General features: G+C 55.8%; 1 protein-coding gene and 1 long non-coding RNA gene across 5 annotated transcripts; one reads left to right on the top strand and one right to left on the bottom strand.

Annotated features, from left to right (window-relative positions):
* The first annotated feature begins 87 nt into the window (after positions 1-87).
* Positions 88-24,323, top strand: LOC105474331 (nuclear receptor subfamily 4 group A member 1). Of its 4 annotated transcripts, none has more exons than XM_011728906.2 (8): positions 88-230; positions 4,895-5,014; positions 18,836-19,713; positions 20,534-20,663; positions 20,998-21,149; positions 21,561-21,763; positions 21,856-22,034; positions 23,510-24,323. In XM_011728906.2, exons 1-8 carry the CDS (start codon positions 137-139, stop codon positions 23,764-23,766), a joined length of 2,013 nt encoding a protein of 670 aa, XP_011727208.1. In that variant the 5' UTR covers positions 88-136; the 3' UTR covers positions 23,767-24,323. The 4 variants fall into 4 exon arrangements, with proteins under 4 accessions (XP_011727208.1, XP_011727211.1, XP_070927788.1 ...); XM_011728909.2 differs by lacking the exon at positions 88-230 and adding an exon at positions 6,883-6,992; XM_071071687.1 differs by lacking the exons at positions 88-230; positions 4,895-5,014 and adding an exon at positions 6,145-6,992.
* Positions 7,736-15,740, bottom strand: LOC105474330 (uncharacterized). The gene is made up of 3 exons (XR_982750.3): positions 14,798-15,740; positions 9,353-9,424; positions 7,736-8,050 (listed from the first exon to the last, which is right to left on the bottom strand). It is a non-coding gene; the product is annotated as an uncharacterized lncRNA (long non-coding RNA).
* Positions 24,324-25,887: the final 1,564 nt, after the last annotated feature.

Raw genomic sequence — 25,887 nt, 5'->3', positions numbered from 1 at the left:
CGGAACTGCGGGCGGGGGGCTTCCTGGGGGCGGGGGGCGCCGAGCGGCGGCGGCGCGGCTGCAAGAGCGCGAGGCGGCGGCGGCGGCGGAACTGGCGGGGTCCCAGCGCGGCGCCCGCGACCCCCGGCCTCCAGGCATGGGCGCCCCTGCGGCGCAGAGCAGCTCAGGGCCTGCTGGTGCGCGACCCCGGAAAGCAGGAGTGGAGAGGCTAGAGGAGCCCGCGGGGCCAGGTGAGGGGCCGCCGGTGTGGCGGGAGGTGGGCCCCAGAAAGGCTGGGCAATCTCGGGTCTTTGGTGGATGCCTTGGGGCGGGCTCAGGGCCACGCCGGAGTCCCGCTTGGAAACTGGGGAGTCGGGGGAGGGACTGGATTCCCAGCGGAACTTGCTGGCTCAGAGTCAGTCCCCAAGGGCGACGGCCAAGGCTTTCTCTCCCCAGCCCGCCAAGGGTGGGGTTTGGCCCACGAGGGGCGCTGGAGGTGGCCAGGCCAGAGAAATTCCTTCCATTTCCCCGCCGGCTGCGGGAACCGGTTCCAGGAGCGCGGGAGCTTCCAGGAGTCTACCAGGAGACCCAGCCGGGAGGGACGGATGCTGCGCGATGCAACCCCTTCACGGGACTGAGTCAAGAAACCAAAGCTAGGGGTCTCGTGGAATCAGGCGGAGCTGGGGATTAGGACTTGGGGCTTGTGTCTCCCAGGCGTGTTTTTTTGGTTGTTGTTTTGTTTTTTTGCCGCAACATCTTCCCTCCTTGTATTGGGAGCGGTGGGGGCGCGGTATTTCCAGACCTCCTTACCATGGTGGTCTGTGTTGAGGACAGGACACAGTTCCCTGACTTGGCTCATTCCCCTCCACAACCTACCCCCCCCCCTTTTTTTTTTTTGAAATGAAGTCTCGCTCTGTTGCCCAGGCTGGAGTGCAGTGGCGTGATCTCGGCTCACTGCAACCTTCATCTCCCGGGTTCAAGTGAGTCTCCTGCCTCAGCCTCCCCAGTAGCTGGGACTACAGGCGCCCGCCACCACGCCTGGCTAATTTTTGTATTTTTAGTAGAGACAGGGTTTCACCATATTGGCTAGACTGGTCTCGAACTGCTGACCTTGTGATCCGCCCGCCTCGGCCTCCCAAAGTGCTGAGATTACAGGCGTGAGCCACCGCGCCTGGCAGGCTCATATCGTTTTTATGCCTTCGTTTTTGATAGATGACCTGGTGGATAGGGGAAATGCTACAGAGGTGGTTTACAGTGAATTGTTAATTTGGATGTGGGGCTAGTATTAGCGGCACATTGGGAAAACGCAGGCTGAGCAGAGGTCGGTTTCACAACAGTTATGCCCAGTGGGTGCTGATGGATTTGGGGGCTGTTGTCAGCCTGGCCTGGAGCCCTAGTGGTGGGGCTACAAGACTTGCTCCTAGACCTACTCCAAGTGAACGTTTAAGATCGGTGACTTGGATGAAGACTTAAAAAGGAAGTCAGCCGACTCCCTGTAGTCATGCAGAGCTGTGAGGAATGACAAGTGCACAGTATAAAATCAAGATTCTAATTGAAGGCAACTGGGCAGAAGGATGGGCTGAGATTAACAATGTGAATGTGACTGACGAGGCCTGTGCTGAGGCCTCTGCTGGACTTAAGAAAGTCAGCTGAGGAGTTCAGGCCCTGTGCCTGGCTCAAAGGCCCAGGAACCCAGGCCCTTAGCTTCTGAGCTGTTCCCTGGACGGAGGCTGTGGGACTGCTCTGTGCAGTGTGAAGCCTCTATCCACTACACAGGTCCAAGTGGGCGGTAGGGGGAGCAAGAATGCCTGATTCTGGACTCCTTGGTTAGGCTCCCTGGGTTCTAATCTCAGTTTTGCCAATTCCTAGCTGTGTGACCTTCGGCAAGTTGCTTAACATTTCTTTCTGGGCCTTAGTTTCCTCATTGGTAAAATGTTTATAATAATAATCCCTTCTTCATAGCATTGTGAGGCTGAAATGAGAAAATGCATGTAAAGTGCTTAATGTATCTGGCACATGTTGTTTAACAAATATTAGCGGCTGTTGTTATTGCTAATAGTAGTAATATTCCCATTTCTGGGTAGGGATATTGGCCAATGTAGAGCTTGTACTCAGGAGGCCACCAGGGCCTGTCAGGCAGAGGGCCTGTCAGTGGTGTCCTGTTGCAAGGAGCAGTTTAGTTAAGAAAAGACTAAAATACTTGCTAGGAAGGACTAGAATTAGGCTTCCTGTGGTCCAGTGCAGGGGACAGAGCAGGGATCCAGGGACTTTTAGAGTCAGGGATGTGATTCAACATAAGGAAGAACGCTCTGGCTCTTGGGTCTGCCCCCAAATGGAAAGGACAGCTCTTGAGCTGGAATGCTGTCCCCACCTAGCTGACCTTCCTCCCAGCACAGCTCCAATGCAGGCATGTGCACCCCCCACCTTTCCACGTACACTTACTGAGCACCTGCCAGTGCTGAGCAGAGTTTAGAGACTGTAGATTCTGCAGTGATTCTGATGGACAGCATCCTTACATTCTGGTTGGGTAGACAGGTAATAAACCAGTGAACAGATGTGAACATTAGACCTCTGATGAATAAAAATCAGGCTAGTGTGGTGGGGTGGGGGTGCAAGCTGTTCAGGGAGGTGACATGGGAATGGAAACCTGGTTGATCAGGAAGAGCCAGTTCTGGGCAGAGGGAACGGTGGATGCAGAGGCCCTGAGTGGGGAGAGAAGGCCCATGTGACGGGACCACAGCGAGTGGCTGGGAAATGAGGTTGGTGGGGAGCAGGAACTGGGGACTGAAATCTGGCCTGAACTGGGGACTGAAATCTGATGGTCCACCCCATTTTGGGGGTCACTTTCTCCGCCAAGCCCACTCAGCCTTTGGTTTGCCCTCTGCCCAGTGCAGATTGTCCTTGACCTTGGTTCATCCCTTATCAGATCCTGGGGCTCTGGGATCTTGGTGTGCTCATTCTTGGCTCTCCTGTGGTTCGGGGCACGCTGCCTAGCTTCCAGGGGGTCCTCAGTAAATGCTTGTGGTGTGACTATTGAGGGGGGCATTTTGATCTGGAGCAGGCAGGGAAACAGATACCTGCTTGAAGATGCTAAAATCATTTGTGGGCACCACCAGGTGCCAGACTCTGGCCCCTGTTCTGAGAACCAGATGGGGAAGAACTGGGTGCTCAGGTTGGGCCTGATTATGGTAGGTGGTATTTGGCCCTCCCTACCCTTCCTTCTCAGCAGTGGGCTGGTAGGGAGAAAAGACAAGGCTGGGGGAAATTATAGACCAGTTTCCAGGGGATGGGAGGATGACACTGTCATCCTGGAAAGCAGGTGTAGTCCATGGGCTGGGGCAGATTGGAAGCCTCGTCTTGCTTTCTGTTTAGGGTTAAAGGTGCTCCAGATATTCCAGTCTGCCCTCCCTTCCCTCCTTCTCTCCTGTGGCCTTTTCCTGCTCCCCATCATACCCACAGGATCGGGAGGGAGGGGTGCTGGTAATGTCGTAAGGGGAGAGCCTGGGTACTGTGGGCCAGAGGTCCTCCCCTTGGCCTGTAGACCTTGGGCAGAGGTCAGGAGGACGAGGAAGCCCATTGCCCACCCTCTGGGGTCCTCCTCCTCTTTGTCCCTCCTAGCTCCCATCATCTCCTTCTCTTTTCCCAGACCTCATCTCGGTCTTAAAGGCAGTCCAATAGCCAGTGAAGGCCTGGTCCTGCCCTCACTCTGGAGCGTAGTCGAGAGGAGAGAGCACTGGAGTGGGTGGAGGAAGAGAAGGAGAGATGTGGGTCAAGGTACCCTAGCTGAACGGGGTTAGGGGAGAGCTGAAGAGGCTGGGGTGTGGGGTGAGGCACATAGTTGGCTTCCACCCTGGAAGGAGAGGCCAGGTGCCCAGGGTGCCTTAGACTAGGAACCAGGGTCTGTGGCTAGCTTTTATGTGTGTGTCCTCATTGAACTTCTCCTAATAATGACATGTAGCAGATATGTGTATCTAGCACTGTCCTAAGTCTTTTACACATTAACTTTTTTTAGCCGGGCGCAGTGGCTCACGCCTGTAATCCCAGCACTTTGGGAGGCCGAGGTGGGCGGATCACGAGGTCAGGAGATTGAGACCATCCTGGCTAATACGGTGAAACCCCATCTCTACTAAAAATACAAAAAATTAGCCGGGCGAGGTGGCGGGCGCCTGTAGTCCCAGCTACTCGGAGGCTGAGGCAGGAGAATGGTGTGAACCCGGGAGGCGGAGCTTGCAGTGAGCCAAGATGGTGCCACTGCACTCCAGCCTGGGCGACAAAGCGAGACTCCATCTCAAAAAAAAAAAAAAAAAAAAAACTGTTTTAAAAGCCTGCTGATAACCCTGTGATTGTTAATTTTAGAGATGTCATCATTTTTACAGATGAGGAGCATGAGGTACAAAGAGATTATGTAATTTGCCCAAGGTGATAAGCAGTGGAACTAGGATTTGAACCCAGACAGTCTGGGATCCCACATCCACTCTACTCTGAGTGGAACCCTTGCCTTTTGGGGGCCTCTGAGGCTTTAGGGGCCAAACTAGAGCCTCTTAAGGAGAGAGGGGTATTCCGCTCTATCCTCACAATAGCTCCCTTCCTGTGCCTGCAACATGCCCTTTTGTGCACGTCAGAGAAGGGTATGAGGTGGAGGGACTAGATGCTGATGTGTTTATATGGCTCTGAAATGCCCCAGATGCTGTCAGCAGCTCCTGGCCACACCCTACACCCCTGGAAGCAGATTGCCTGGGGCTTGGGCCCCCAGGCTCTGATGCCTAACCCAGGGAGGTCCTTGGGATGGCTTGTCCCCCTCTTGCGGCCTGGATCCTGCCACTGCTCCCATTCCTGTGTGTCCTGGCCATGCTATCTCCAGGGAATGTGCTTGCTGGCTGGTTTCTCTTCACTCACATCGACTCTCCCTCTGTAGGCCTCCACCATGGACAGAGGCCAGGCCCTGCCCCTCCCAGGCAGCCTGGTGCCTTCTCCTGGGCCCTGACGGCTGACAGGATAATGTGGTTGGCCAAGGCCTGTTGGTCCATCCAGAGTGGTAAGTGTTCTGTTATTGTCCTTTGTACACCCTTCCAGCAGGTGGGGTTGGGGGGCAGAGGTGGGGGTGGAGCTGCCCAAAGCGGATGTGGTTAGGGGGATGGAGGGGAAACCCCGCGGAGGTGGCAGCCGAGGTGCTGTTCAGTGTGGGGGATCTGATTTCTTCAGAGGTGGGGGTAATGTGGGTGTGGGGACTGGGGAAGCCTTATTTTCTTGGCAGGATAGGCTGGAGGGCTCTGGGCCCAGGTGACATGGGCTGGTAGGAATAGGGGATGACAGCTGCTCCCAAGGCAGCATGTGCCTGGTTCCAGGAAGCAGATAGGGTGGAATAGGGTATCTGGGGACTGGGCTGGGAGCATCATGGAGCAGACGTGGCAGTGGGGAACTGGCCTGTCTCCCGGGTATAGACACTTCTCCAGGTGAGTGCATGAAGGGAAGGCCGGGACCTCCACTCCCTCATGGAAAGCACGGTGCCTGCCCCTCCTTACTGCGGCAGGCCTGAGGGCCTATGGAGTCTGTGGTGTAGGGGGTGGCCTCTGTGAATGGGAAGGCAGGGACAGCCCTTCCACTACTTGTGATCTAGCACATCTCCTCCACTTACAGAAGAGGAGACTGAGGTACAGAAGGGAGAAATGACTTTTCCAGGGGTCCTGCAGTAAGGATGTGTAGAGCCAAGCCCAGAACCATGCCTCCTGGGTAGCTGGCAAGCACTGGCACCTGGTCTGATGGTGGAGGACATAACTTCCTTGACTGAGGGTGCTTCCAGAGAAGGCCCACACTGATCTGGGACTGAGAGGTGGACGACGGGAATGGGATTTCCAGCAGGCCTTTCCTGGGGACATGAGATGGGGCCAAGGGCACTGTAGTCCTGGTTCTGTGCTTAAAGGAGCTGGAGCTCTGCCTTACACCCCAGACAGACAGGGGCCATGAGATTCCCTTCCTCCTTCCCTGGAAGAGGGCCATCTCTGAGCAGCAGCCCTCCCAGGCCTTGAGAGATCCCGGATGAAGCAGGCGCTGGCTCAATATCTCCCTCAGCTTCCCAAACACTGTTGCCTCACAGGGGGTCAGCGTTCAGGGTGCAGAGAGCCTTGGAGAGGTGGCTGGGGTGGGGAGGATGGGATGTCTGGTCCCAGCCTGGAGGGAAGGGGGAAGCCCTGGGAAGCAGGGCCTCCTGTTCTAGGGGTGGGGCTGGGTGTGCGCCTGGCCTCCCAATGGCAGCAGGCGCTGTACCACCAACCTCAGGCCGAAGACAGGGAGAGGAATTACTGTAAGAGGCAGGTGTTCTCTGGTCAGCTGGAGATCTGGACTTGGGAGGCACGTGAATGTAGATGACAGCAGTGGCCAGGTGTCCCTCCCTCAACTTGGCCCCCACATCTACCCCCAGTCCAGACCCAGCTTCCTAAGCACCCAGCTCTCCCTCTGGGTACACAGCAGCCTTGGTGGGCAGAATTCCTTGTGTTTACCTCGTCGTCTGGGTGATGGTGGTGAGTGGGTGGAACTCCCATGCCAGATACACTGCCAAGGCCACCCTGAGGGGCTGCCAACCGGGGCCCCATGAGTGCTAGAGCTGCTGGTCTTGTGACGTGGGCACCTGTCTGCCAGGCCCGGGCACGGGCCCAGGGTCACGCTCATGCCGGGGCTCCCGTCAGCTGACTATTTTGGGCTCTTGCTGACCTGGGCCAAAGTCAGGCCCAGCCAAGAGGGCCCAAAGTGGCTCCCCCCATCCCCAGAGGCCGGCTCTGGTTTCTGCTATATAAACAGAGGAGGACACGCCGGCTTGGAGGCAGCACCACATCCAGAGCCTGCTCAGCTGCTGCCCGGCCTCGGCTGCGAGGATAGGCTGGCTGGGCAGCACGTCTCTCCCCACAGGGCTCCCTGAGGCTGCCAGAAAGAGCCCCCAACCAATCTTGGGATTCTCCCTTCGTGCGGTTGTCCAGGACCTTTGTCCAGGGTCAAAGCAGATCGTGAGGAGGAAGCTGGTGAGTCTTGGGACGGGGACATTGAGGAATGGGAGCTGGGCTGTTTGGATTTTTTCCCATTGCGACTGTCATGCCAAACCCTTTGGCCTTGGGCTGCGGGGAGGAAGCAAGGGTGGCCAACAGTTGGAGGCATGAGTGTGCAGCTTGACCACAGCTGGATGACGATAGTTGGACTTGTGAACGCTGTGACTGAGAACTGGGAGAGGTGGACAGAGACAGGTGATGCGGTCTAGCTCCTTCCTCAGAGCTTCCCCACAGGGTCCGTCTTCCTCTCCTGTCTGCCCCATCTGGATGAGGCACTGGTCACTGCGGCAAGTTTGGTGTCCATTGGGGTATCTCAGGATTGGCTTCTGAGTGGGGGCCCCTGAGCTCCCACTAGTTGGGACTGAGTGGCTGGGCCAGGGGCTTGGTGCCCTGCTGAGCCCTCAGCCCCTGGCCTGTCCCCCTTGCCGGGCCCTTGCCGGGCCTCCCAGCTGCTTTGGGTGCCTGAGAAGCAGAGCTGGAGAGAGGTCTGGCAAGTCTGCCAACCAGCTTGCCACAAACACGCTCCGGGACCTGGGCCAGGGACTCTGGCCCAGCATGGAACAGGCAGCAGCTCCTTACGTGGGAGGCTCCTGTGCTCTCCTTCCCAGTTCTCAAAAAAAATTTTTCCCCTTTCTGAACGTGAGTCTCTAAACGAATCCAGAGCCTGTGACTAAAAATACTTTAACAATAGGAAAGTGCATCAGTCTTTCCGGCTGGGACTCGTTATCAGAGGGTTTTTATTTTGGAATTTGAAATTTTGCCTGCATGGGCTGGGTGGAGACCTTGGACAGAGGCAAGGGAATTTGGTGGGTGTTGATGTTCTGCAAGGTGGTGGGAGACCCTCCAAGGTGAGAGGAGAAGAGAGCTGGCCAGGAGCTGAACAGACTGAGGGGGAAACCGAGGGAGGTTCAAGGCGTGGGCCAACCTTTCCCAAAGGAACTCCGTGATCTTGTCAGTGTTTTCCAGCCCCGTCTGGCTGTTGTTCCTGAAGCCTGATCTCAATTCTTTTGTGCTGTATGTTAATTTCTTCTGGCCTGAGAGGGAGGAAGGGGTAGAGAAATCACTGGACTGAAGATAGCCTCTGTGGCCATACCCTGACCTCCTTAATTAACTGGCTCTCTCCAGAGTATTAATTGACCACTTGCTGCATACAGAGTCTGGAATTCTCCCAGTGCCGGGTAGAGCCACATCGCTGGGCACACTCTCATTTCCTCTCACTCAGCCCAGGAATGGGAGAAGTAGAGATGGGGTTACTGTTTGTAGTTCCTGGAGCAGGAGGGCTGCTGGCTCCCCCGTCCAGCTGAGGACCTTGCTATCTCCTGCCCCTGCCAGTCCCAGGATTCTGCTGCAGGCCGCTGTGGTTGTCCCACTGCAGACACGAGTTCCACGGGGCCGAGTGCGGGACTTGAGTATGCGTGGATTTTGGTATATGTCGGGGTCCTGGAACCCACCCCCCTGTAGCACTTCCCTGTGACTTGGAGGTACTGCCTGCCTCCCGACTTCCACCCTCACTTGCCATTACAAGTTTCCCACGACAGTGGGGGAGCCCAGGCCCCAGGCAGTGCTACATTTGGATGTTGAACCTCTCCCTCCATTGTGAACTGAATTCTACCAGCACTGGGACTGGTGATGTCTGCATTAGGCAGATGAGGAAGCAGTCTTGGAGAGGACAAGGGACTGGCCTCAGGTCACACATCAGGCTTGCTAGCTCCTGGACAAAGATGCCTCTGAAAGCTCTTCCATCTTTGGCCCCTGCTGAGAGCTGAGGGGAGGGGTGCAGGCCTGCCTGGGTCCCTGGGAGGCTGGTTTTGGGGAGATAATGATACATGTGCTCATGGTAGGGCTTGGGCAAGGGCCAGGAGAGCAGAGCCAGGGGTCTGGGCCTTACCCTTCCCCCCTGGTTCCCAGAGCTGCCCATGGGAAGCCCCCGGGGCAGTAGGCAGTGCTTCCCTGCCCACAGTGCAAATCCCCCTGCCCACTGCCAGAGCAGGAAGAGGAAGTGGCCAGGTCAGGGCTGGCGATAGACCCTGGGGCCGAGGGGAAGCTCCCAGGGCCACTTCTGAGCTGGAGAAGGCGAAGCTCACTCCTTTTGCCCACCCCAGGGGAAGGGTGTGGAGGCCCATGGGTGGGGACAGTCTCAGTGAAAGTAGGGCAAGTTCTTGACCTCTACTTAGTAGGGGCGGGGCCCAGCCCAAGGTGGAGGGGTAGCGTGGGAAAAGGGCTGTGTAATTCCACTTCCTTCATCTCCTGTTTACCCATCTCTACCCCCACCCTCTGGGCTGGGGAATGGTGATGGACATTGGCTGCTCATCTGGGGCCTGCCCTGGGCTACTTACCACTGAGGATGTATAAAGGATCTTCCCAGCATGGGGTAGCAGACAGTGCCCTTGTCCTCATGGTGTTCACATCTGGTGGGTGAGAGATGGGTCTAAGTACATGATAAATCCCTGGGCCCCATAAAATTTGACTAGGAGGGGTAAGGGCCTGGTGAACTGCTCAGAAAATAAACTGTGTTGTCAGCAGGAGGACCCCTTTCTACTATGAGATGCTGCATTCCCTGCTAACCGTACTTGTACTCTATCTATTGATAGAAATAATACATAATAAGAAACAGCCACTGTGGTTTCAGAAGCACACACTTGAAAGAATTGTTCTCAATAAATTCCATCTGCATCTGGATCCATATGAAGAAATATGTCTCTCTCATTCAGGCGTGGCTATTTAAAAATAAAATTTGGGCAGGGCGCGGTGGCTCACGCCTGTAATCCCAGCACTTTGGGAGGCCAAGGCGGGCAGATCACAAGGTCAGGAGATCGAGACCATCCTGGCTAACACCGTGAAACCCCGTCTCTATGAAAAATGCAAAAAATTAACTGGGCGTGGCAGCAGGCACATGTAGTCCCAGCTACTCGGGAGACTGAGGCAGGAGAATGGCGTGAACCCGGGAGGTGGAGCTTGCAATGAGCCGAGATCACACCACTGCACTCCAGCCTGGGCGACAGACACCATCTCAAAAACAAACAAAAAACTTTGGGGGGAATATAAATAATACAGAAAAGTGCACACATCATAGGTGTACAATTTTTTTTTTTTTTTTTTGAGACAAGGTCTCACTCTGTTGCCCAGACTGGAGTATAATGGCATGATTATGGCTCATTGCAGCGTCAGACTCCTGGGCTCAAGCAATCTTCCCACCTCAGTCTCCCAAGTAGCTGGGACTACAAGTGTGCACCACCACATCCTGGCTAATTTTTAAAATTTTATTGTAAGGAACGGGTCTCACTGTGTTGCTCAGGCTGGTTTCAAACTCTGGGCTCAAGCAGTCCTCTAGCCTCGGCCTCCCAAAGTGCTGGGATTTCAGGCATGAGCCACAGTGCCTGGAGTACAGTCTTTTTTTTTTTTTTTTTTTTTTTTTGAGACAGAATCTCACTGTGTCGCCCAGGCTGGACTGCAGTGGCACGATCTCGGCTCACTGCAAACTCCGCCTCCCAGGTTCACGCCATTCTCCCGCCTCAGCCTCCGAGTAGCTGGGACTACAGGCGCCCGCCACCACGCCCGGCTAGTTTTTTGTATTTTTAGTAGAGACGGGGTTTCACCATGTAAGCCAGGATGGTCTCGATCTCCTGACCTCGTGATCCACCCGCCTCGGCCTCCCAAAGTGCTGGGATTACAGGCTTGAGCCACCGTGCCCAGCCTTCAGTACAGTCTTAAGAGTATAGGTTGGCCAGGCGTGGTGGCTCGTAATCCCAGCACTTTGGGAGGCCAAGGCAGGTAAATCACGAGGTCAGGAGTTCAAGACCAGCCCGGCCAACATGGTGAAACCCCGTCTCTACTAAAAATACAAAAATTAGCTGGGCGTGTTGGTGGGCACCTGTAATCCCAGCTACTCGGGAGGCTGAGGCAGAGAATTGCTTGAACGCAGGAGGCAGAGGTTGGAGTGAGCTGAGATTGTGCCATTGCACTCCAGCCTGGGTGACAGAGCAAGACTCTGTCTCAAAAAAAAAAAAAAAAAGTACAATTTGATGACTTTTCCAGAGTGAACATGCTTGGGTGATTATCGTCCAGATGGGGAACTAGAATGTGTCCATTTCCACAAAGGCCCCCATTGTAGGCACCTCCATTTTCAGTTTATAGGTTGTGTGTGTACCTGGTTTTATGGTTCACTTACAAGACTCAAGGCCCATGGGGCCAGAAGCCACAGCCTCTGGAGGTTAGAGTCTAGGGCCAATGGGTCCTGCACAAAACTGGGAGTTAGGGGACCTGAGTTTCAATCCTGCCCCTGAGCCTCTGTTTTTGTCTTTACACAATGCAGATTGTAATTCCAAACCTGGAAGGGTTGGGGAGAGGGTTAAATGGAAGAATCCATGTGAAGTGCCCTGGCCAAGGTCTGACCCACTCCCAGTGAGAAGGAGCTTATTATAAATGAGTTAGTTGGATATAGTGACTTAGGAAAAAAAAAAAAGAGTTGGGCTGGTCCAGACTCTAAGCTGAGGTCTTGGAGGATCAGCAGGATTATAATAGAAAGGAGGAAGGGAAACAGTGTGCCCAGTGGGTCAAACAGTATGTGCAAAGTGGGTGATGGGAAGGTTTAGCTCAAGGTCCTTATATGGGGTCGGTGGGGAACTGGGGTGATGAGGGCAGATGGATAGGCTGGGCTGTGGTGCGGGGGCCTGACTACTGGGTGGGGCTGTCTCTTGTTTCCAGCATGACATCTTCTCTACCTACCCTTCTGTGTTGTCATGGCCTTGCCTTACCTTCAGGTCCCTGTCTCTAGTTTTGGATACCTCTCTCATTATTACCTGTTCCCTCCTACCCCATCTCCCTGACAATTAGCTGTTCACTCTGACCTTGTTCTTGAAGGTTGACTTGGGGGGGTGTCTGCTGGGAGTCTCTGGCCAGTCTGGGACCAGCATTTGCTTTAGGCCTCCCAAAGTCCACATCAATTGTGCCTTTCTCCAAAGTTCCACTAGCTGGACTCCACTCTCTCAGAGGCCCAGGCCATCCTCCCTGGAGGGCCCACAAGGCCTGGGATCCCCAAGCCCCTTTCACCTCTCTCACCTTTATCTTAGGCTAGGTGCTCCACACGGGAACCTGCATTGGTGGGCCCAGCTGTGTTTCCACAGAGGGACTTTGCCTTTTTCTCCTTATTTACTTATTTTCAGAATGTGGTGTGTTGAGCACCCCCACCATTCCCCACCCCTGCAAGCATGGCCAGGTGGCAGCTGTAGTTTCTTATCCTCCTCCTGGCTTTGGGGCAGCAGGACTGCAGCCTTCATGACCTGCAGTGGCTTGGGGAGGTGGGGCCTGGGCTGCAGGCCCAGATCTGGAGGCTAGATGCTGAGATTCAGACCAGGGACCTGGACAGCTCCTCACCACACTCAGTTTTCCTTAGGCTTATGGGTGGGCCTACCTCACAGGATGGTCTGTGCCACTTTTTACAAATGCCAAGTTGTTAGGAGGAGAGGAGGGTGCCTGAGCTTGAGGCTGGTTCAACTCTCAAAGAGCTAGCAAGGCTGGGTGGGGGGTGGTGGCTCACGCCTGTAATCCCAGCACTTTGGGAGGCTGAGGCAGGCGGATCACGAGGTCAGGAGATTGAGACCATCCTGGTTAACACAGTGAAACACCGTCTCTATTAAAATTACAAAAAATTAGCTGGGCTTGGTCGGGGGCGGGCACCTGTAGTCCTAGCTACTCGGGAGGCTGAGGCAGGAGAATGGCAGGAACCCGGGAGGCGGAGCTTGCAGTGAGCCGAGATCGCGCCACTGCACTCCAGCTTGGGCAGCAGAGGGAGACTCCATCTCAAAAAAACAAAACAAAACAAAACAAGAGCTAGCAAGGGTAGAGATTGAGCACAGACTGGTCAAGCCATAGACAACACACCTGTTCTTGCTGGTTAGCAGAAAGAACATTGGCTTGACTGATTATCTTTTGCTACCTATTAAAATTGGTTTTATTTTGGCCAGGCGCAGTGGCTCATGCCTGTAATCCCAGCACTTTGTGAGGCCGAGGCAGGCGGATCACGAGGTCAGATCAAGACCATCCTGGCTAACACAGTGAAACCCCATCTCTACTAAAAATACAAAAAAATTAGCCGGCATGGTGGCGGGCACCTGTAGTCCTAGCTACTTGGGAGGCTGAGGCAGGAGAATGGTGTGAACCCGGGAGGCAGAGCTTGCAGTGAACTGAGATTGTGCCACTGCACTCCAACCTGGGCGATAGAGCGAGACTCTGTCTCAAAAAAAAAAGTTAGTTTTATTTTCTAGGGAAGGCCCTGCTGGGGTGGAGGGAGACATCCTGGGGCAAAGCAGGTGCTAGGTGAGGAAGCCAGCCTGTGACACAGCTGGGATCGGTTCCACCCAGCAAGACGCTGTGTGCTCCTGAGCAAGGTGCAGCTCCTCTTGGAACCCTTGTCTCCTAATCTGCAAAATGGGAGGACTTGAATTCTATACGTGGTTTTAAACCTTTTTTTTTTTTTTTTTTTTAAAGCTGTGGAGTCATTTTCCACAAAAGGATTCCGTAAAATCCAAGCAAAATCTTATGGAAAAGCCTAAGAGAAAGAAAAGCAAAACTTTGGCTGAAATGAGGTAGGGATCCTGGATGGGTCCAATTGGCAGCATCCTGCCCACACTTCACGCTCAACCAGTGGCCTTGAAGGAAGATGGTTTGGGGCAACCCAGAGCTCTCTGCAGACACATTCACGTTGAGACTGTATGCTGGGATGGAGGGTTCTGGCAGGTTCTGACCAGATCACTGGCCATCAGCATTACAGTCACCCCTCAGTATATGAAGGGAGTTGGCTCCAGGACCCCAACTTGTACTGTGAATACTCAAGTCCCACTGTTGGCCCTGTGGAACCTGCAGATACTAAAAGTCGGCCCTCTGTATATGTGGGTTTTTGGATCCATGTTGGATTGAAAAAATCCCCAAATCCCCATATAAGTGGACCTACACAATTCAAACGTGTTGTTCAAGGGTCAGCTGTATGAAGACTGCTCCATCTGTGGTGGACAGTGAGGCTTTAGAAAGAGAAGATAGGCAGGCTACTGGATAGTCTTCATGGGTGTGGGCAAGGAGTGGTCACTGCGCGCAGGCAGTTGGTCTGTGGGACCAGTGAGGCATGGGCTGTGGCTGGCAGTAGGAAAGTGGGAGAGGCTGAGTGCAGTGGTTTATGCCTGTAATCCCAGCACTTTGGGAAGCCAAGGCAAGAGGCTTGAGCCTGGGAGGTCGAGGCTGCAGTAAGCCATAATCGTGCCACTGCACTCCAGGCTGGGCGACAGAACAAGACCTTATCTCAAAAACAACAAAACAAAAATGGGGAGAGGAAAGGACCCAAGAGATGTTCCAAAAAAGAATTTCAGGAAACAATGAAGAGTTGCAAATGGGGCATCAGGAGCAGAGATTAGGTGGCAGGCAGGGGGTGCAGAAATGACAGGCTCTGTCTGGAACAGCTTAATTTTGAGGTGCTTGTGGGACCTTTGAGTGGGCAGAAGCGGGGGCTGGAGACGAGGGTGTGGGAAACCTGTGATGGGGGTTGAGGGCGGAAATCAGGAGCAGGCAGAGCCTCCGGGGCAGAGGAAGTCCTATGGGGTGACCAGATGAGGTGAGAACAGGGTGGGTGGGTGCAGGCTCAGTGGAAGCAGAAACTCTTGGATATTGACTTACATGGGAAGAAGGGGAATGGTTGGGGGTCGCAGTGGGGTGGCAGGGCTCTCTTTTCCTTGTGGGGTTTTTTTTGTTTTTTTTTTTGTTTGTTTTTTTTTTTATTCCCTTCCCTCTCTTACCTTGCCATGAGGGCTCCCCAGGCTCAGGAGAGATCAGGGTGGACGGGTGACGGCCAAACCAGGGAAAGCTCCAGGTGACTGAAGCCTGGTCTGTCCCAGCAGGGCCCTGGCAGGCTGTTCCGCACTCCACCGGGCAGGTGATGACTGGTCAGAGCTGCCGGTGCTCTCTGATGTGGACAGGGGGAGGGGGATTGATAAGAGGCGTGGAGAGATCCCTAGAGATGCAGTCTGTGGCCCTGGGTTCCACCCGTGTGCCACCACTTGGCTGTGTGACCTTCAGCAAGTGCCATTATTTCTCTGAGCCTGTTTGTTTATAAAATGGGGAAGAGTTCGCACAAGTTTGAAAAGATTTCTCAGGCTCCACCCGGTTCTGAAATTCGGTAATTTCCCAAGTAGGGTGCACTCCCCCTGTAAGGGGCTGGGGAAGGGACGGTGCGAAACCAAGTTCAGCTTGTGGAGTGGAGCCGGAGCTGTTGGCCCGAGCTTGGGCCTGGCCAACCAGTGCCCTCCGGAAGGTCCTGTGTAGGGAGACTGCCTGGGGGGACTAAGAGGGGGCTCTGACGTCTCAGGGGCAGCCTCTCAGCCTGAGATCCTGCTGGGGAAGCCGCGTCCTGTGCACTAGCTGCGCCTAGGGCTGAGGTGAGGGCGCAGACTCCCCAGGGTGTGTCCAAGTTGCCTGTCCCAGCCCACGGCCTGTCCTGACCAGCAGCGGCAGCAGCGACACCCTAGGGCTCCAGAAAGGTGCAAAGGCGGGGCTGGGCTCGGAGGGAGCCAGAGGGACCGGGCGCGGTTGGCTCCCAGGAGCAGCTGGAGGGTGAGGAGATCCTCGTCCGGGGAAGCCCCACGGCCGCGTCTCTACAGCGCCCCTTCTCGGGCGCTGGCCCTCCCGCTGGTTATTTTGGACCTGGGGGCCCCCAGCTGGGACCCGGGTCCGGTGCGGGGAGCCTAGTGGGCCTAGGAGTTGCTATTTTTAGCGGGCGCGGCGGGCGCGAGGAGCCTATTTATAGATCAAACAATCCGCGCTCCCTGCGTCAATGGAACCCCGCGTGCGTCACGCGCGCAGACATTCCAGGCCCCCCCTCCTCGCCCCGCCCCCTCGGGCTCCCCGGGCCGCGCCTCCCCCTGGCCGCCTCCCGCCGGAACCGCACCGCCCCCCGCGCCCTTGTATGGCCAAAGCTCGACGGGCGGCCTGCGTCAGTGGCGCCCCCGCCCCTCCCCGTGCGTCACGGAGCGCTTAAGAGGAGGGTCGGGCTCGCCCGGGGAGTCCCAGTGGCTGAGGCTGCGAAAGTTGGGGGAGTGCACAGAAGAACTTCGGGAGCGCACACGGGACCAGGGACCAGGCTGCGACTCGGGGCGCCGGTCCGGGCAGGGGCAGCGGGAGCCGGCCGGGTAGGTTCCCTTCGGGGAATGTGCATCTGTTTTTAGGGGTGGTGCATGAGGGAGATGGGTGTACACGCGGGCAGAAAGGATGTTGTAGGGCCAGCATGCAGGAGGGCGGGTGTAGTGTGCAGCTCTAGTGCAACGGGATAAGAACCCAGGTCAAACTGGAAACTACGGGGTGCGGAGTAGGAGGTAGGGGAGGTTGACTTCCTGCAAGGTGGAAGCCACAGGGAGTTGGGGTTGGCGCCGGGAGTAGGGACTTGTCCAGCAGGCGGCTGGCCTTAGTTCAGTCTCCTAGGGTGCCCAACTGGGCGCACGGTGCTCTGAACTTGGGTGGGTGTGGATGGGGATCACAACACCGTGGGGGAACAGGTACACAGAGCTTTGGTGCTGCTGGGGATCCATACGACTCCAACTGGGATTGGGTTTCCAAAAGGCTCTTCTTCCTCCCAGCCTGTCAGCCCCCTCCCAGTGCCCCAGTTGTTTTCAGCTGTGGCTGAGTTGGCAGGGGTTCCCCACCCTGAACTTTCTGTCTGAGGTGCGTTAGGAAGCCTCCGGATCACTGAAGGAAGTGACTGGCTTGGTGACTGAGCTGTGGAGGGCTGCTTGCTCTGTATTGAATAAAGGAGACTTCTTGGGATCAGGGGCAGGGTCTCTGGAAGCACAGGGAGGATTGATTTCGCTGGGGCTTGGATCGTGTGTGTGTGTGTGTGTGTGTGTGTGTGTGTGTGTAAGAGACAGACAGAGGTGGAAACCCTTGTCCTTGGGGATCCTGAATAGAAGTTGCCAGTGTTGGAGTCTTGGGGCGGTGCTGCCTAGAGGATACCTCCCAACCATTCCAGCTCCAGATGCGGATCATCGCTATGCCCCCTCCCTCAGTAGTCCCTGTTGGATCTTATAGGTAGGGTGCAGCCTGAGGCTTGTTCAGCAGAACAGGTGCAAGCCACATTGTTGCCAGGACCTGCCTGAAGCCGGATTCTCCCCACTCCCTCCTTCAACCCCGCCTCTTCCTCCTCCTGTGGGACTACTCCCCCTTTCCATGAGGCTAGATATAGGTCGTATCTTGTGTTGTTAAGAACCTGCATGAAGGGGGAGGGATTGATGGGGGTTGATCCGGATGTGGGACGTCCAGGTGGAGAAACAGGATTTGAATAAGGCAGGAACGAACGCCCAGTTCTGCCCAACTGCTGTCTTTCCTCCTTCACCCCCAGCCCATCCCTGCCCAGGCTGTCCTAGTGCAGGCAGATGTGGCCACCCTCACCTCTTGCAGGGTGCTGCATGCCTGTGGACTGGTGCCACTGGGTGGATGGGGCCCGAGTTACGAGGGTCTCTGTTGTCTTGGTTGGTTATGTGAATGTCAGGCTAGGGGTGGAGGTTCCCTGTTCAGGGCCCGTGGAGTTAGAAGAAAGGCTAGAACCAGAGAGGACTTCCTGGGTTCTTGGCCAGGAGGTGGTGACAGGCTTTACCCCCATCCCTGCACCCCTTGATTATGGTACTCTCTGTTCCTGCTTGATTTCTTCTCCAGCTTCCCTCCTTGACTGGTGAGGCCAGAGTTATGCAGACCCCAGACATGGAGGTTGGGAGGGAGACTGTCCTGGAGCCTCCTTTGCATTATTTTTTGACCATTCTGTGAATATGAGGATCTACCTGAATGATGCTATCTCTGTTCAGGCTCTCTTCAGGCTCCTTGGGACTGGGGGTGTGTAACCCCCTTCGCCTGAGCCCCTGGATTCTTCAGGGCACAGACCCCGATTTAGTGGAGTGGCAGAATGTCTTCCACCCACCCACCAGCAGGCTTCTCCTTCCTGCATAGCCACCTTAAGTCTTCTGCTGGACTCTCACAGTTCTCTTATTAAAATAACTGAGGGCAGCAGAACATTCTTTTTAGGTACTGTTGTCCATTCTCCTGGGAGTCCAGGGGGCTGTGGTCTCCTTCCTCCCCCTTCCCCTGTCCCCAGCAAATGGCCTTTAAAGGTCTGGAGCCAGGTTACCGATGAGGAGGCCTAGGCTGCCTTCCTCTTTGCTTCTGGAGCATCTTGGGCAGTGCAGAGTGGCTTCCCTTCTTAGGCAGCTGGGCTTTCACTCCCAGCTCCTCTTCCATTTCCACGATGTCTTTCTTCCTAGGCACTGCGAGGGGAGGAGAAAAGGGGCTTTGCAGAGGCTGGGATGTGCCTGGGAGTATTCCCAGGAAGTGCCTGGTTGGCGAAACAACCCAGGGAGCTGCTGCTGGGAGCTGGGCTGAGGCTTTGCTGAGCTGCCTCTCCCACTCACCCTTTTCCCAGCCCCCACCACGCCTTCCCCGGGCGGGGGGGCGGGAGGGTCAGGGGGCTAGAGGAACACAGCTTCCCCCTGTTCCAGCAGAGAAATGCTGGCTGGATGCCTCCCCTAGGGTTCCCAGGCTGACTAGGGTGTGGCTGGCCTTCTGACGGAGCCCACTCATGCTGGGCCGCTGCCCAGGGGCTTTGTGTCATCTAAGTCGAGACGGTACTCAGGCCAGGGGTCAGGATTCCTGGGTGCTCTGGTCTTGATGTCTCTGTCCCATCTTTAGGCTGGGATTCCTGCCACCTTGCTGCTCTGGGGCCCAAATACTTTGAGACCAGGCTATAGGCTTCTCTCACTGACTCTCCTTTCCCTCCCTGGGGTCTCCTCTCTCTCCAGAGATGCCCTGTATCCAAGCCCAATATGGGACACCAGCACCGAGTCCAGGACCCCGTGACCACCTGGCAAGCGACCCCCTGACCCCTGAGTTCATCAAGCCCACCATGGACCTGGCCAGCCCTGAGGCGGCCCCCGCTGCCCCCACTGCCCTGCCCAGCTTCAGCACCTTCATGGACGGCTACACAGGAGAGTTTGACACCTTCCTCTACCAGCTGCCGGGAACAGTCCAGCCATGCTCCTCAGCCTCCTCCTCAGCCTCCTCCACATCCTCGTCCTCAGCCACCTCCCCTGCCTCTGCCTCCTTCAAATTCGAGGACTTCCAGGTGTACGGCTGCTACCCCGGCCCCCTGAGCGGCCCAGTGGATGAGGCCCTGTCCTCCAGTGGCTCTGACTACTATGGCAGCCCCTGCTCGGCCCCATCACCGTCCACGCCCAGCTTCCAGCCGCCCCAGCTCTCTCCCTGGGATGGCTCATTCGGCCACTTCTCGCCCAGCCAGACTTACGAAGGCCTGCGGGCATGGACAGAGCAGCTGCCCAAAGCGTCTGGGCCCCCACAGCCTCCAGCCTTCTTTTCCTTCAGTCCTCCCACCGGTCCCAGCCCCAGCCTGGCCCAGAGCCCCCTGAAGTTGTTCCCCTCACAGGCCACCCACCAGCTGGGGGAGGGAGAGAGCTATTCCATGCCAACCGCCTTCCCAGGTTTGGCACCCACTTCTCCACACCTTGAGGGCTCGGGGATACTGGATGCACCCGTGACCTCAACCAAGACCCGGAGCGGGGCCCCAGGTGGAACTGAAGGCCGCTGTGCTGTGTGTGGGGACAACGCGTCATGCCAGCATTATGGTGTCCGCACCTGCGAGGGCTGCAAGGGCTTCTTCAAGGTACTGCGCGGCCCCGGGTGGGGCTTTTTGTTGGAAATGAAGAGAGGCTGGCCTCTCATCCCATTGGGACCTGTGGTCACCCCCTGGATTCTCCTCCCAGCTAAGTTCTGTCCTGCAGGATGGGGTCAGCCCTGCCAGGTGGGCCGCCTTCCTGGAGACCCATAGATGCCAGGGCTGGAAGCTTTCATTCGACAGGACACTCAGGGGCCCATGGGATTGCACAGAGCTGGAGGGAGGGGTGAGATATGGGCAGATATGGGCTGCAGGGGTGCCTGGCCAGCCTCTGGTTTTTCTCTGCTTGTCCTCCCCCAACTCAAGGTTCTAGTGGGAAGGGGTGCCCTCACGCTCTCATGTTCCTGGCGTGAGATGAAAGGATCCCGGCGGAGGGTTTGGTTCCTGAGGACTAGGGGTGGACTTGGGAACAGGCTGTGTGTTTGTCCCAGTGATGGTGCCTGCTTAACTTCCCATCCCCACCCCCAGCCCTTTGGCCCTCTCCTATCTGCCCTAGGGAGAGGGCAGGCGGACAAGAGCCCATGAAAAAATACAGGTGTCTGGACTGCCAGAGAGACCCTGGTCCCCGATATTGTGTCCTGGGGTCTTCCTCAGAGGGAGAAACCTCCCCCAATGTCTTCAAGACTTTTCTCTCCCCCCCAACCCCCTAGCTCTCCCTCCCTTGCCATCCAAATGTTAGAAAAATAGCTGTGAACAGAGAGTGCTTTTGTCTGCAATGGCAGCAGGATCTGGACGGTCCTCTCCCCTAGGCTCCCCCCTCCCCACCCCACACTCTTGACAGCCTGTTCCGTGTTGCCCCCCCACCCAGCGCACAGTGCAGAAAAACGCCAAGTACATCTGCCTGGCTAACAAGGACTGCCCTGTGGACAAGAGGCGGCGAAACCGCTGCCAGTTCTGCCGCTTCCAGAAGTGCCTGGCGGTGGGCATGGTGAAGGAAGGTATGTGGCTGGGGTGCAGCCCAGCGGGGCAAGGGTAGGCTTGATTGGAGTGGGACCAGCAGGCTCCCCAGGCTTCTGCCCTGGATGACCCAGGGGAGGGCACGTCTTATTTCCACCCCATCTCTGAACCCCAGGCCTTGGAGGGAGGCAGTCTACACCTGCCTGGATTGTGAGGGTGGTGGCAGGGGGAGGTCCCTGTAGGGTACCTTGGATCTCAGGGGCTTTGGGTCCTAGGGACTCGGTGGGGCGCATCTCAGCAGTGGTGTGCGCGGCTTGGGCTGAGAGGCCCTTCCTCAGATCCCTTCCTTCCTCACCCCTACCCGTTCCTTTGCAGTTGTCCGAACAGACAGCCTGAAGGGGCGGCGGGGCCGGCTACCTTCAAAACCCAAGCAGCCTCCAGATGCCTCCCCTGCCAATCTCCTCACTTCCCTGGTCCGTGCACACCTGGACTCAGGGCCCAGCACTGCCAAACTGGACTACTCCAAGGTGAGGTCCCACCCCGTGCCTGCCTCGGGGAGGGCTATGAGCACATGCAGTGCCTTTGTGCATGTTAGGAGAGCTGTCCCCTCCAGAAGGATAGAATGAGAAAGGAAGTTTAAAAAAGAAAGAAAGAAAAGCTACCCCCTCCGGTTTGATAGATCAAAGAGAGGAGCCCCCTCTGGGCTGACCAGATGGGAAAATGCAACCCCTCAGGCAGGTGGCCAATTAGAAAAATGTGTCCTGTTGGCAGCTGCAGCCCTGGGTTAATATGTGAGACTTGGCAAGCGAGAGCCTGGGCAGGATCTCACATCCACTCCCACCCCCAGGATCTGGCATCCAAGTGTCCGACACAGCCGTGTGTGGCAGTGGGTGCAGGACCCTGCCTGGGGTGCTGACCCCACTGGACCATCCTCCTAGTTTCAGGAGCTGGTGCTGCCCCGCTTTGGGAAGGAAGATGCTGGGGATGTACAGCAGTTCTACGACTTGCTCTCCGGTTCTCTGGAGGTCATCCGCAAGTGGGCGGAGAAGATCCCTGGCTTTGCTGAGCTGTCACCAGCTGACCAGGACCTGTTGCTGGAGTCAGCCTTCCTGGAGCTCTTCATCCTCCGCCTGGCATACAGGTGAGAGCTGCCGACTGTCTGCCCAGCCCCTTTCCCTGATACGCCTGCCTGTGAACCACCCTGATCGCTCTTCGTGCCCATCTGCCTGCCAGGTCTAAGCCAGGAGAGGGCAAGCTCATCTTCTGCTCAGGCCTGGTGCTACACCGGCTGCAGTGTGCCCGTGGCTTCGGCGACTGGATTGACAGCATCCTGGCCTTCTCAAGGTCCCTGCACAGCTTGGTTGTCGATGTCCCTGCCTTCGCCTGCCTCTCTGCTCTTGTCCTCATCACCGGTGAGTGACCAGCACCACACCAGGTCCAAGGGAGTGGGTGTCAGGGAGTTGACTGGTTCTCAGGAGGGCACTGTCCCAGGGAGTTTGGTGAGCTGGGATCTAGCACTTTCTGGGCCCCTGCACTGCCCCGGGCTCATACCAACAGTAAAGTAGGGACCATAGGAATTGGAGATGGGCTCAGCTGCATCCAGCTCTAAAGCCCAAGACAGCCTTTGGTCCCAGACTGCCAGGATCTAGACTGCAGGTGTCATGTATGTGGCCTAGGGTATTGGCTTGTTTTTTTTGTTGTTGTTGTTGTTGTTTTGAGATGGAGTCTCACTCTGTCGCCCAGGCTGGAGTGCAGTGGCGTGATCTTGGCTCACTGCAAGCTCCGCCTCCCAGGTTCACACCATTCTCCTGCCTCAGCCTCCCGAGTAGGTGAGACTACAGGCGCCCGCCACCTCGCCCGGCTAGTTTTTTGTATTTTTAGTAGAGATGGGGTTTCACCATATTGGCCAGGATGGTCTCGATCTCCTGACCTCATGATCCTCCCACCTCTGCCTCCCAAGGTGCTGGGATTACAGTTGTAAGCCACCACGCCCGGCCAAGGGTATTGGCTTGTTTTGAAAACCTTCCTGTCAATTTTGCTGCATATAGAAAAGTACACAAATGGTAAATTTTTATAAACCACACTTACCCAACCAGCGCCTTGGTCAAGAAAGAGCACATAACTGCCCCCCAGAACCCATTATTATGCCCCTTCCAGTCATTTGCCTTCCCCAAGGGTAACCACTACTTTTTATTTAAAAATTTTAAAAAATAAGATGGTACCTCACTATGTTGCCCAGGTTGGTCTCAAACTCCTGGGCTCAAGTTATTCTCCTGCCTCAGCCTCCTAAAGTGCTGGGATTACAGGCATAAGCCACCACGCCCAGCCCTTCACTGTGACTTCTGACAGTGCAGATCAGATTGGCTGTGCCTGTTTTGGACTTTATGTAAATGTAGTTCTGCAGGATGGAATCTGGTGTTGAATGCAGAGGTTTTCAAATCTCTGTTTTTTAAAGGAAAGAATCCACCCTCGTTCCTTTTTTCACTTAAATTGCACAGGGGACCCCACTATATAGAACACAATCAGAGGTACTCTGGGCTGAGGGGTGTTGAGTTCTGAGGCTGAGTTTCTCAGAACAGTCTAGATTTTAAAAACCCAATGATCTAGCCGGAAAACCTCGGTTAGGATTTTATTTCCCATTTGTGACCCTGGGCAAGTCATTAGCCTCCTGGGCCTTGGGTTCTCACTTGGAGTATGAGGATAATGAGGGTTACTGCCTCTCAGACTTGTGATGATGCTTACTAATGGCCAACATGTGAACGCGCTTTTGTGAAGTGCCAGCAGAGCCTGAGGGGTGGTCGGGGCAGCAGTTTTAGGGGCCTGGGGAGGCTGGGGCTTTGGGGGCCTGGTTGTCAGATGTGCGGCTAATCCTGTACACTCCCCGCAGACCGGCATGGGCTGCAGGAGCCGCGGCGGGTGGAGGAGCTGCAGAACCGCATCGCCAGCTGCTTGAAGGAGCACGTGGCAGCTGTGGCGGGCGAGCCCCAGCCGGCCAGCTGCCTGTCACGTCTGTTGGGCAAACTGCCCGAGCTCCGGACCCTGTGCACCCAGGGCCTGCAGCGTATATTCTACCTCAAGTTGGAGGACTTGGTGCCCCCTCCACCCATCATCGACAAGATCTTCATGGACACGCTGCCCTTCTGACCCCCGCCTGGGAACACGTGTGCACATGTGCACTCTCATACGCCACCCCACGTGCCTTTAGTCCACGGACCCCCAGAGCACCCCCAAGCCTGGGCCTGCGCTGCAGAATGACTCCACCTTCTCACCTGCTCCAGGAGGTTGGCAGGGAGCTCAAGCCCTTGGGGAGGGGATGCATTCATGGGGGTGACCCCATGATTTGTCTTATTCCCCCAGCCTGGCCCTGGCCTTTATGTTTTTTGTAAGATAAACCGTTTTTAACACATAGCGCCGTGCTGTAAATAAGCCCAGTGCTGCTGTAAATACAGGAAGAAAGAGCTTGAGGTGGGAGTGGGGTTGGGAGGAAGGGATGGGCCCCACCCACCTGGGCAGCCTTTCCAGCCTCTTGCTGGCTCTCTCTTCCTACCCTCCTTCCACATGTACATAAACTGTCACTCTAGGAAGAAGACAAATGACAGATTCTGACATTTATATTTGTGTATTTTCCTGGATTTATAGTATGTGACTTTTCTGATTAATATATTTAATATATTGAATAAAAAATAGACATGTAGCTGGAACTGGGATTCAGTCTGTCTCTGATGCCCGCTCCCCACTCCCCCACCAGACACACCTCATCATTACATAAGAGATGGGTCACTCAAGATGAAACTTGGATGTTACCAGTCTGAGCTGTCAGGCCTCAGTGTACTTATTTGTAAAAGGTGGATAATAATGACACCTGCTCCACGAGGTTGTTATGCAAAGCACTTAGACTAATTTCTAACACATGGGAAGCCTCCACTAGACATGCCTGGCTCATTGCAGGGGCCTGCAGTGGCCGACTAGCCCAGGGGTTACTGCAGGACCCTAGCAATATACTTAGCCGCAGATCTCAGGGTTGTCACAGTTCCTAATCTGGACACATTATTCTCTGATTATTGATTTCCACATCCATAAAACAGGAATAGACCCAGCCTCACAGAGCTTTTAGGATCAGAGGAGTGTGTGTGTAATGTTTAGCATGGGCTGGGTTTAAGTAAGCCCAAATTGGTAGTAGCTGTTGTATTCAGTGTTGTTTTTTGTTTTTTTTTTGAGACGGAGTCTTGCTCTGTCACCCAGGCTGGAGTGCAGTGGTGTGATCTCGGCTCACTGCAAGCTCCACCTCCCAGGTTCACGCCATTCTCCTGCCTCAGCCTCTGGAGTAGCTGGGACCACAGGCGCCCGCCACCGCGCCCGGCTAATTTTTTGTATTTTTAATAGAGAGGGGGTTTCACCGTGTTAGCCAGGATGGTCTCGATCTCCCGACCTCATGATCCGCCTGCCTCGGCCTCCCAAAGTGCTGGGGTTACAGGCGTGAGCCACCGGACTGGCCTGTATTCAGTGTTTTAACATTCTCAACATTCTCAACATTCCTCCCCACTCTCCTGCCACCCCAGCAAGAGGATCCAGGGATCTGGTGGCCCTCACCTTCTTGGCAAGAAGTTCCTACCTGTGCCCGTGTCCCCACGTAGGCCCTCCAACCCCCCAGGCTCATCAGTTGTTTAGTCAGCTGGCTTAAAATGCAGATTCCTGGGATCTACCCCCAAAGACTCAGATTTGGGGAGGCGAGGGGGCCCACGAAACTTCAGTCTTTTTTTTTTTTTTTTTTTTTTTGAGACGGAGTCTCGCTCTGTCGCCCAGGCTGGAGTGCAGTGGCCAGATCTCAGCTCACTGCAAGCTCCGCCTCCCGGGTTCCCGCCATTCTCCTACCTCAGCCTCCCGAGTAGCTGGGACCACAGGCGCCGCCACCTCGCCCGGCTAATTTTTTGTGTTTTTAGTAGAGACGGGGTTTCGCCGTGTTAGCCAGGATGGTCTCGATCTCCTGACCTTGTGATCCGCCCGTCTCGGCCTCCCAAAGTGCTGGGATTACAGGCTTGAGCCACCACGCCCGGCCAGAAACTTCAGTCTTAGGAAGTACCCAGGTGCTTGTAATGCAGGTAGCCTGGGGCCACCCTTTTAAGAAACAGACCCAGACGGACCTAACCTGAGGCCCACGGGAGTTGGTCACCATGCAGGGCATGGCACCCTTCCTGTGCTCAGTGCTCGCCCAGCCTCACTTTCCTTCTCTAGGACCCAGTAGGAGGCCTGAAGGCAGTGCCCTCA

This window comes from Macaca nemestrina, chromosome 10 (assembly GCF_043159975.1).
Source record: "Macaca nemestrina isolate mMacNem1 chromosome 10, mMacNem.hap1, whole genome shotgun sequence".
Classification (NCBI taxonomy): domain Eukaryota; kingdom Metazoa; phylum Chordata; class Mammalia; order Primates; family Cercopithecidae; genus Macaca; species Macaca nemestrina.
The sequence above is the reverse complement of the archived record's forward strand: the minus strand, read 5'-3'. Positions and strand labels throughout refer to the sequence as shown.

Bases quoted from the DNA above. Each gene is read 5' to 3' on its own strand.
- LOC105474331 (XM_011728906.2), top strand. From the start codon at position 137: ATGGGCGCCCCTGCGGCGCAGAGCAGCTCAGGGCCTGCTGGTGCGCGA. The intron at 5,015-18,835 runs GTAAGTGTTCTG...CTCTCTCTCCAG, and splicing joins CTGTTGGTCCATCCAGAGTG to AGATGCCCTGTATCCAAGCC. The intron at 21,764-21,855 runs GTGAGAGCTGCC...TCTGCCTGCCAG, and splicing joins ATCCTCCGCCTGGCATACAG to GTCTAAGCCAGGAGAGGGCA.